This window comes from Amblyomma maculatum, chromosome 11 (genome assembly GCF_055883805.1).
Source record: "Amblyomma maculatum isolate TAMU_Amacu chromosome 11, ASM5588380v1, whole genome shotgun sequence".
In the NCBI taxonomy this organism is placed as follows: Eukaryota; Metazoa; Arthropoda; class Arachnida; order Ixodida; family Ixodidae; genus Amblyomma; species Amblyomma maculatum.
Genome location: NC_139354.1, coordinates 48929403 through 48941312, shown reverse-complemented (window position 1 = coordinate 48941312; position 11910 = coordinate 48929403). Strand labels below are relative to the sequence as shown.

Sequence of the window (11910 nt, the reverse complement as noted above, 5' to 3'; positions counted from 1 at the left end):
GTAATCGTGAAAACTGTGTGGCATCCGTATTGAATTTCCCTGCCCCAATAGTGGAAAGCAAACTATGGCTGTTTGAAAGACTGCTTTGTCAGCAGCAATATTTTGGGTGGAAAGTGCTAAGTATTTTCCTGCAGTCAATAAATCTAATGTCGCCGAAAATGCCAGGGTCTTCTGGAACGGTTTACCCTGAAGCGATAAAAGATGAAACATGTATCATTCTCATACCTTCAAATGGGTGCGTTTAGAAACGATTAACGAGCACATTCTTTATTCCTCTATCAAAACACGGTAAACACGCTAGCCAACACGAGGCAGCATGCATATGACGACTCCGTCACGAGCCAGTCTCCAGGCAATCCCAAGAAATAAACTCGTACGAAAGATGCGCAGAGATTAACGTCCTTTGACTTTCACCCCGTTGTTGTTGCGGCGTCAATTACACAAGTGCACCTGAAGCTGTTTGCAGGGCGCCTAATCTCGTGACGTTCGAGGAAGTCACATGCGACACGTCACCCATCTTCCTGCAACACTCTCGCAGTCACCAGTCTTCCTGCAACACACCCTCACTCCTCCCCTCTTTCGTTCTGCCCGCTGCCTGCTTTTACTCTCACAGCGCTTAGACCACCCGCCGCGCGAGTCCGATCAGAACCAACACGTGCGCAATAGAGGAAGCGGTTACCGCAACGGCCCTCGCCTTGCTTTTGTAGCCACTCTCTCGTTCCAGCGAGGTGCGGTATTCCTTCGCTTTAAGTTCGCCGTCGGCGAAGCACGTTCATTAGATCGTCCGAAGCCGTCGGCGAGCCTCGTTTCCAAGGAATTCGACTTCCCGAGGCTGCTCTACAGATACGCCCGGCACGTGAAATGCTGGAGTGAGTGCGGCGGTACCGGAGGATCTCTGCTCGATCACTTGAATACAAATTAGTGCGCAGCCCCCAATGAAAACGGTACGTCGCTCGCTAAGAGAAGAGGGAGTCCGCGGTCTGAGGCGATGATGGGAAGGAGAGAAGCTGATCCCGGCGACTGATGGGGTGCGAGCTCTTTTAATGCAGGCAGGCCGGGATGAACGAGTCTTGGGCCCAACCCGTTCAGTTGTTATCAGGCATGGTCCACAGTCAGTCGGGCAATTGATGTGAGCGATTGCGCGCACTGCATCAACACTGCCGGTGGCTCAATAAAAGAGGGCGCTAGCGCGTACTCCACGTTGGTATGCTCGGCGATGCGTCCGCTTTGTCGCCGGTAGTGTCAGGAGGTTTCGAAACACTCTTTGATGTTCTTTACGTCTCATCGGAAGAAGAACACCAGGGTGGCCGTGCTCAGCGTCTAATAGGGCCGCTTGCGCTTCATGTGGTCGCTTTATTTCTTATCGAATCGAGCCACGCCTTTCCCTGAAAGTCCAAATTGTCTGAAAGGCGATAAAGGAGGACCAGTGCGACATAGTAAAACTTCGGTGATCGGCCTTGGGATGAAGCTGTGGTGGAATTTGGAGGAGTGCAATCAGTCAGCTGGAAGAGCTTTGACTCAGTTATTATGATTACCATATTTCTTCATGCCTAATAAAAATCATTGTGATTTCAGCTAGCAGAGAGATGTATAGTCACACAATTATGAACGTAAAATAGAAAATTAAGGCAGTATAAAGATAACAAAAAAAGAAAGTTTATTGTCTGAATGCATGTTACAATATTCAAGGTACGTGACATAAATATAATGCGTTGAAAAATTGAAACGTTGGCTATATTCGACTGACGCACCTGTTTAACGGATTTCCATCTAAACTTAATGACTTAAGGTGTAATCGATTGTGATAGTGATAATTTAAGTGAGCGTTTTTATTGCTAAAAGGTACCCTAAATACGACAATATGAACTCCAGAGAATGCATATGTTCGGGGTCGGTGACATCTCGTTATTTACATTTTCTTCAAAAGCTACAGTATGTTTAGAACTATAGCATCGTAAATTTGTTATAAAGTGTTGATTTAGTATCAACTAAAGTCTCCAAGTCTGCTTTCCTAGAATTCAGGTGAAAAGCTTTATTGTCGAGCATACAAGGCTTGGAAGTCTAGCGTCGTTCTCGCTTCTTGCCTCCTTGGAGTGGAGTAAAGCAATGATTTTTGTCATTATGGCTAGTATTCCCTTTCGAGGAAATATTTGGTGCTTTTTGTAATTGACGCGAATAGGTTATTTACAGAGACATCTATATATTTTGTGTCTAGAGAAAGCACTCCGCGATAAAGCAATAGGTTGTTTCGAATTCCAGAAACTGTTGGCGATGACCATAAGAAATAAGGGATTTGTTTTCCAGCAATCAATAATCGCTTGCTTGGCTTTCCTGACTAGTAGCACGCAAACTACGCTCTTACGAGTACACTTGGCAAAGCTGTACGTCTTGTTTCGCGGGAAGGTCGCAATGCTCCTTCCGGAGACCTGTAAGAAGCAATACCTGAACGCCATAGTCGAGGAAAAAAAGCAAAGAAGACTGAAGTCTGCGCACCTTCCTCAACTCTAGGTGTGCCATTTCTGCGTATAGTCTTAAAAACACTGAAACTCTTAGTGAGATGAGTGGTAGAAAATGAAACATTTTGCCTTGCTCAAAAGTTCGCAATGCGCCATGTAATATGCAGTTCACAGATATGACGTCCTAATATTGCAATTCCGAAATACGATGCATTAGGCTTAAAATGTAGAAATCAGAGAGTAGCTAAGTAACAAAATAATTCGCAACCGGTGTATGTGTCACCCAACCACCTTTCACTTAGAGATGAAGTAAGGCACAGTTTATGCATAAGTAACTCACGTGGAAGGCCACCAGAAAGCTAGCAAGGAATACAGCTTAAGAGACCGTTGAGAATATGACGTTCAGTAAAGAACGTATGATTGACCGTTTATATGTTTACGCATGGTGCGTCAGCGACTAGTCCGAGGAGAATCACCTTCCGCAAGCGGCCGCGGAAGCTCGCAGGGACCGTGTCGCAACCCTTGTTGCGAACATTCCTTGTCTTGTGACTCTATTACGTGGTGTTTCTCTTACAGCCTCCTCCCGATTCCCCTTTCCACATTCAGTCGCCCAGCCCCGTGTGGTCACAAGGTGACAAGGGTTTTCGATCAAACAAATTGCAATAAAGAAAAAAGAAAACGCAGAAGCGCGTGCCCTGGCCGGCGACGCAGCGTTCCTTTTATGTTTTCGCAAGAACCTGCGAAATCGGCGGCGATGCATAAAAGCTCCCTGTCCAACCGGTGACCCCCCAGATTCGAGTGATCGACCTTCCCCAATGTTAACGCTCGCCGCCCTCAACGGCAAGCTAAGCAGCAGCATCCGCGCAAGATCTCTGAGCCCGCAGCGCTCCTGGTTTCTCGAAATCACTGCTCCAGTATCGCGCACCTCTTGGGTTTATTTGCCCCTTTTGCTCGGCATATTTGTTTGAAATCGAACTGGGGTGATTTTGTCTCGCACGCGCCTCTCTAAGAGCCGCTCGCAAAGGGGACGACCTCGGCTGTCCTTGTCCTCCCCCCACTGCCGACTCCGCCATCTCCCTCCTGCGAAGAGCCCCGGCGGAATCGACGAAGCCGACGTTGCGCTAAGCCGCCCTCAAGCCGAGCCTGCAGAGCCGGCGACGACGAGCTTCTCAGTCGCGAGGAAGCCAGCCAAGCGTACTCACTGGGATTATGGGTCCTCGGGCGGCTCTGGCCGCTTTCACCGTATGCTGCCTGCTGGCGCTCGCGGCATCGGCACCTACAGGTAAGATCGATCTTTGCGACTGGGCGTTCAACATTTCTGGCTCCCATTTGTACTTCCTTTGCACTTAATGGCTAATTCCCAACCAGGAATGGAAACCAAGCGAATGTTTAAACTTTTCCGGTAGAGTTCCTTTATGAGGATGATTTGCTTTTAAATCACTGCAACTTATTCATATCACCCCATCGTGCTACCAATGAACACATGCAATACTTCACTATCCCATCCGGTCATAAGCACTTTTGGCACCCGAATTTTCGCATTGAAGACAAGTTAAAAGAAAGTACGCCTGTAATAGTGAGGTAATGAAATACTTGACGTTTAGGACAAGTTGAGGCATGGTCTTGGAGACAAATCCGTGTTACTTACACATTATCACAAATGAAGAGTAATAAATTGGTCTAGGAATATTCAGGCAATCTTAGCGATTATTAGTAGTTCCTTGCAGTAAACCCAATTGCAAAGGAGGTAAACAGAAACTAGCATTTGAGGGGCGTCGGTGGAGAAATTAGAAGACAAAACTTGCTCGGCAAGTTGCTCGATGGCAAGCGCGTAGCAAGCCGAGCTAGGGCAGAGCTAGAGGCGTCCGTGTTTTAGCGGACTACACCTTGGTATTTTTGATGGCGATTATTTTCGTGTGGATACTAGGCTCATAAGGCACTGTATGCATAGTTTTGTATATATGGTATATTTCCTGCAGTTGTTTTTTTGCTCAGATCATGTTGTTTATGCTTGATAAATGTTTTTCAGCAACAGGCTTTGGGTTGCAACCTGTCTGTGTGGAGAAAGTATACGCATATTTCTTCCAGTACTAGTTAGAGGCCTTTGATGTCGATATCTGTTGCGAATATGAGAAGAGACACCATCCTCAAAAGTCTCATTGTTAACTCTGCGATGACAGTCCCGACCTTGCGTCTGTAAGAATAATTCTTTTGCGTTCAACACCCCAAGAAAATCGGTACTCATTTTTCAACGAAAATCGGCAAGATAAGCAATGTTTAGTGAAGAATAAAGTTAAATCGTGTACTCGAAATTCATGAAAGGTAGAATTTAGAAAGTGCACAGTTATTCAGCACGCAGCCTGTGGCAGAGCGCACGAAAACTGATTTTCAACGCCGTCTAGCAACAGCTATCTGTGAGAAGACAATTGTGAGATTACTCCATTTTTTTGCCATACTTGTGTTGCTGTCCCTGTCGTGGTCATGAGATGGCATTTAGATGCAGTTTTCTCTAGAATCACTTGATAGTTTTCAAAGTACTGCGATTCCTTTCCCCCCACCACTGCGCCACTGATTGGTCAGCGTGGGTTATGTCATGCAGCTTCCAAACAGTCACAGCGAGAACGCCTTCCACCGCAGTGTGTGCTTAGATTGCTGTATTTCGCCTCTGGATTTTGTTGCTCGGCCTTTTTATTTCTTGTGGGAAGTACTTAGCGGCAGACTGCCGGGCTACAGCACCTTCAGCTGCAGCGACCTGCATAAAGTTCGAAAATATTTTAAGCCGAAAGCCTTTGTGGGTTAGCTAGGTTAGCGAAAGTGTGTGCGCGTGATCTGTGCGTCGCATCTGTGCGCTAATGTATCGCTCGAAAAGAGCGGACATGTAAGGAGGGAGATAAAATGAAAACGATTGATGCTGACAGGTAATGAATAAACGTCATAAATCGACATTGATACAGTTAACAGCTAGTGCTAATAACTAATGATCATTACAATGAATTGTAATGATCAATGTGTCAAATTCCGGCTTGTAATGACCGCAACTGATTGGAAATGAGTAAAAATGATTAGCAGCGAGAGTTAAAGAATGCAATGAATATGCATGACCCATCATTAATGCAGATGAGCACGAAACAGCCAATATGACAAACGATGACTTGTCATGACCGCAACTGATTGGAAATTAGTAAAAATGATTAACTTAGTCTGGTAATGACTGCTGTGACTTGGGGTGACGCATCATAAATACGAAACGATGACTTTAAAAGACTTCAACAGATTGAAAATGAGTAAAAATGCTTAACGTAGTCTGGTAATGACTACAGTCACTTGGGGGGACTCATCTCGACTACGATACGACGACTTGAATTGACTACAGCTTATTGGAAATAAGTAAAAATGCTTAGCAATGAGTGGTAAGGACTGCAGTGACTATGCATGACTCATCATGGTTACGAGAGAGTAAATATATCAAAAGACGATTTGAATGGCTGCAACTGACCGGAAACGAGTAAAACTTAGGGATGAGTTATAATCATTAAAATGACTAGGCTTGACTTATCATGACTACAAAACGACCAATACGTCAAATCGCGACTTGATGACAGGAAACTGACTAGAACTCAGTAAGAGTGCTTAGCGATGAGTGATAATGAATAATGATAATAATTTTGATTACCTCAGTAAAGATGTTTATTATTTAAGAATGAGTGAGCTCGAGTGCAAGTGTGCGCACGCATCTACGGCGAAAAACTGTTAGTTGGCATCTGCATCGCCATCAAGAATCACTCAATCTGATTGCTTACGGTAGTAATCGAGGAAGGCGCGAAAGTGAAAGTGATTACAATACCACGAAATCACAACACAACAGCTAGGTGTCGGAATTATCGATAGAGCATTTTCGCAGGACTGGAAGGATCCACATGCAGATCGCTGCTAAGCCTTCAAGGCAAGTTCACCGCTCACAGTTCGCAAAATCTCCTGTTACTAAAGTAGCTGCAGTGCTCTTCAAGGCAATGAACAGGCATATGCCCATGCTGCTTTCAAAATGTCCTCTGCGTTTGACTTGAATATAGCTGCGCTAGAGGCGCGCCCCGAGAAGCTGGAAGCTTCATGGCCGCGCCGGTCATGGTTGCCAGCATGCGATGGGACCTTCGCGGTACTCTGAAAATTATCGAATTACTACTTTTCCCCATGGTTGCCCGCATGCGATGGGACCTCCGCGGTATTCTGAAAATTATCGAATGACTCTACTTTTCCCAAGATCCGCAACAGGCTGCGTGTTGTATGCCACTTTTTCTGACGACTGTACAAATCATTGTTTTTCGTTGTATCTAGAGGGAAGGATAGTAGTATGAGCCATATATATGAAGGTTAAAATAACTATAAGAGAAAAAAGTGCAGTGGATTTTTTATTTACATAGCTGGAACAAGCGCTTAAGACATTGTTTAGGGAGACAAAAAAATCTTCCTCCTTTCTGTTCATTAAACACGCAAAGGCTATTTAAGGAGGAAGGTTGTAGGATTACGATGTGCTGTATGATCAACACATTGGTAATTAATACGAGCATTTGATCTTATTGTATAAAGATTTAACACCTTACTTCAAAAGCGGTAGCACTCTTCTGGTGCGTAGTGGGTGCAGTTTGCATTATTTTAAATAGAAATAAATGTTACAGTGCCTCTCCGCATTATACATGCACTACATGCAAATATGCTTATTTCCTTTTGACTTAGCGAGCACTTTAACTAGTCCATATGAAAGTTGCTTCAGCGAAGCTGAACCAGGCATTAAATAATCTTCTTTAAATAGTGATAACAATTTGCCCCATTGTAAGTAGTACTTGCAGTCATCAAAAACAAAAAAAAATAGTGAGAAGGGTTTAACGCTGCTGAACCGAATATGGAGCGAAAGCTTTAGCTGCGAGTGACCGAATGTCCTTCTTCTTCTCCTTCGCGGCTGTTTAAGGTCATTCGTGACTGCGGCCACCGACTACGCGAGGGGCTGAAACCTGGAATAATATAGCTTTCGCAATAAAACACGTGCGAATAATGCCGAATATAAAGATGGGTAATAAACCTGTTACGGTTCATATTCGTTTTATTAGCGCATATCTGCAGTTGAAATTTGCTAGCTGGTGGTTACTTTTATCGATTATCTACATTTTTAAACTTTTAAAAACTTGATTAGGCGCTGTTACGCAGAAAATTTTACTGGCTGCACAAAACGATATGAAAAGCGCGCGTATTCGAGACGTCTAGCTATGTCGGCCTCTAGCGCAGGTGTGCGGCGCATATGTTACCTCAACTTTCATCCAATCCTCACTGTGGTACCCACCGCTGCTCTCCTTTCCCGCGTTATTTGGCCCGCCTCCCTCTCCAGCATGGTATGTGGACTGTGAAATGATGTCTGTATATTGGTGTTTTTTCTTATTACACACCTACATACATTAAAAAAAATCCCGCACGACCAAGAAACTTGTTGCACGAGGGGACCATGATATCGACGCTGTCCTAATTAAAAACCGAGATATGGCCAATATGAACAACCGGGTATATATGTGAGGCTGTAACCAGTGTTTAGCTGTATTACTCAACCAGTTAAATGTTAGATATTGTAACAAGCTTTCTCGTTCACATAATTTATTTGTTTCCCAAGCTAGACTAAACTGGTTTTTTAGAAGGCCGAAGAACCCAAAGAATCAAAGTAGCTGGTTAAAAAAAAATACGTTTGCGCTTAGGTCTGTTTACGTGCAGAGAATGCGTCGCTACAAAGATTTTTGTTTTGAGTCTGTTGCGTGCTTTTGGCCTAAGTTAGACGAGGTCGGTTAACAACACTCCGTTTTGCTTTCTTTTTTCGTTTAATATTGGATGGTACTCGTAGAGATCTTTTAAACGACATGTAAATTTACGTTGTAGGGGACAATTAAATATTTATTTACAGTAATAATTAACAGCTAATATTAAAAGCCTACGGTTACTGAAGTACAAAAGTACTCAATATTAGCTATTTAACACTATGTCAATTGATGTTGTAGCATAAATTTTTAATTACGGTAAGACAGTCAACTAATTTATCGGAAGTTAAATAATACCCTCAATTACTCTAGTGCAGTTGCACTCGACATAAGCTTCACAATTTTATAGGACATGATGATGGGGCCTAAAATATATAATATTAGCACCTGCTATTATAGCTGTGTGGTTATACACATATTAAAGGATGTATGACATCATATTTTAACGTCATGATAAATATATTCACATCTAACAGAACTGAAGTGGTACTTATTTTGTTTAGTGCAATTATAGTCAATATACGCTATCAGTCGATATAGCATTTGTGTCAACTATACGTGACATCAGCTGCACAACCAGTGCGGACACTTTTGTACGGAGATTATGTATAATGCTCGCATCAGACAAACAAAGCTACGCATTAAAATATCTATTTCCCTTCGTGCGACCAACGTTATTCCTGTTTTAGTTATATTTGTGCTCATTACGGACGTGTCAAAATTGCTCATCAATGAGGGCTCTCCTTGCGACTGAATGCAAAATGCGATGTTCCGCTTTGCTTGGTGTAGTACACCGTATAGTGGTACGCCAATCAGTTCAGTTCAGTCGTTCAGTCATGTCCGACTCTTCGTGACCCTATGGGCCATGTCACGCCACGCTTTCCGGTCTCTCACTATCTTCCTAACATCACATAACTTCATCTGCAGTGCCTCGAGGATGCCATCTAACCATCGCGTTCGCTGCCTACCCCTTCTCCGGCGACCCTCAACCTTTCCCGACATCAAATCTTTCTCCGGCGACTCCTCTCTTCTCATCAGATGGCCAAAGTAGCTGAGTTTTAACTTTAGAATTTGACCCTCCAATGAGCAGTCAGGGTTTATGGTCGACAATATTGACTGATTTGATCTTCTGGCAGTCCAAGGAACTCTCAAGTCTTCGCCAGCACACCATACCAATTTTAAGGCGGAAGCCTTTAATGCCTCTTCGTTGTAAGCAGGGTTGTCGACCGAAATGCTACGCCTGTCAATTGGTCGAAATACTCGTGACGTCACAGTGCGCGAATTTCAAACGGGGCTAGTTGCACTTTGGCTAATAACCATGCAACCTGTCGTGATGCTGGGGCTACGTCGACCCGGCCTTCACTTGGTAGCGTGCAGAGACTCGGGGTTGAAGTAGGATTGAATCTTCGAAGTTGGTGGAATATGTACAAGCAGGTTTAATGGCACTTTGAGAAACTTATTTACAAGATTATTTACACGAAAAAGAAGGGTACAGCAGCAAAATGGCAAGCGTTAAGAGTTCATAGCGAGAAGCGACTGGATGAGCCGTTTACCCAGGGCCCAGAGCGACATTTCGTGCTCTGCAGCGTCCTTAAAACCCCCTATGTCCAGCCCCTCTCTGAAGATGCTGACCAACCAAATCCAGGGCACGCCCCTCAGATATCGGCATCCAATCGAACACATCACTGCACTGATGGTCTGAAGCACTGACTGGTCCGGCATTAATTCGTTGGGCGTGATCACTTGTTGGCGGGAAAAGCTTGGGAACGGCGAGGAGAGGAGGTACATTTCTATTCTTCAGCAAAGAAACCACAGGCTGGTTCTGACAAGTGGGTTTACTTCTCAGAAACCCAAGTGCACGTGGGCGCCGCATACGCTCCCAGCATTGTCCGTTTTCGACAATTGCAAATCTTTCCTGCATTCCTGGGAAATCACTTAATGGCTGTATGCGTCATGCTCCTTTCTTGTCCTGCACGTCAGCGGACATGTCACTCTGTCGTCTCCTTTGGAAAGTAGACATTCCTCACTGGACGATAGGGCTTCTCGACTGGAAGGGTGAACAAAAGAAAGAAAGCACTTCCTGCATTTTCCCGCAGGGGGACGTTTCTTTGTGTTTTTCCAGACGTTCTCTTGACAGGGTCAATTTGGCATTTGCAGGTTGTCCACAAAGCAAAACAGGCTTACAAAACAGGATTCCTGGAAACAGGCTCACTTAGAGCCATTGGACCATCACCACATATTCACAGCACTTATCCATGCCCACAGGCGAACAATAGAGCGCGCAAATGCGGATGCTTGGTCGTAACAAACCATATAAAGGAATTCTATAGTGATGCTCTAAGTATGTGGAACTGATTTTAGTTAATTAGCCAATTAGCCTTTGCAGCCTAATTAAGCTCCAAAATAATTATTAGTTTCCTAAATGTGGATGTAGTGAAGCAAGAGTGTACTTACAATTGATTCAAGGTAGAGTTAAATACACTAATTAGCTAATTAGCATATTAGCGCAAATCAGACACTTAGCGTAAGTTCGCGCTTGCTGAATAGTAACTAAGGTTTACTGATATGCATGCCTTGTACTGGTAATTGACGAGTGCAATAAACGAATTAGCTAATTATTGTGCTCATGCTAATTAGGCAATTGGTTACTGGCGATTACTGAAAGTTTACGCTAGTCACTCACAAACATCTCGCAGTCAATGCATAACAGTGCGCCAGGAAAGGCTATCGCCTTGAAGCACTTTAGCGAGCCAAAGTGCTCCCTTTTATGAAATAATTGTAATAGATTTCTGTGTTTATAAAAAGTTCAGCTTGCAACTATCACTGTTCATTGCAGAATCTTGTATGAATTGCGACCAGTAAATACGTGCAACTCTTTGCCAAATGCGGTGCTTTCGAACATTGTATACTGAAAAGTTTGCGTGTAAACAAAAATGTGACGAAAACAAGGACAAGCGCTTGTCTTTGTTTTCCTCATTTGTCTTTGTGTTTCCTTGATATAATATTATGAGTAATCCCCTTTGATCTGTATAGTGATTTGATTAATTATTTTATCCTTATTTTTAGCAGTAAAATTAGAAGAAATTCAGAAGGAAAAGAAAAGGAGGAATATCAATAAGCAATCTTAGGGCAATATATAACTCAATAATTACAATCTTGCTGTATGGTCATCATTCTGTACGCATGTTAAAAAGCATTCTGAATTCTTTCACATAAATGGTATCTGCTCTTTTCTAATAGTTTGTGGCGTGCGTTCGAAGACAGCATTGTTGACACGTATACCCATTGATTGTTCTTGCCTTGCTTGTGAATTTAATGGAGACCAGAGAACGAAAAGATCCAGGACTGAATAATTGAGCAGAGCTGAAAATACTGCGCAGAAAAGGGCGTTCGAGAAAACCGCCGATGAATGCGTTTGCGGCTGACTCTTCACTAAGCGATTGTCAACGATAAAAGGTCATTATGGCTTATAACCAGCACGCGCCACTTAGAGCTGAGGCTGTGAAAGTAGACCTTCAAGTCCCAGCGGCGACGTCGCCTAGCGCACTTCGGCCAGAGCGATCAGCGATTCGCAAACAATTGAGCCGCTGCTCATGCCCCAATTTAACTCTGAGACTCCGATATCAGATCATCGTTACCTGCACATGGCGCTGATATGTGAC

At 43.8% G+C, this 11910-nt stretch overlaps 1 protein-coding gene across 1 annotated transcript in view; it reads left to right on the top strand.

The window, feature by feature from the left end:
• Positions 1-3665: 3665 nt before the first annotated feature.
• LOC146173774 (A disintegrin and metalloproteinase with thrombospondin motifs like) overlaps positions 3666-11910 on the top strand; it is a 28284-nt gene continuing 20039 nt past the window's right edge. The window contains exon 1 of the mRNA XM_084585269.1: positions 3666-3738. Coding sequence (XP_084441395.1) covers positions 3666-3738 — 73 coding nt within the window. The remainder of the gene's footprint in view (positions 3739-11910) is intronic.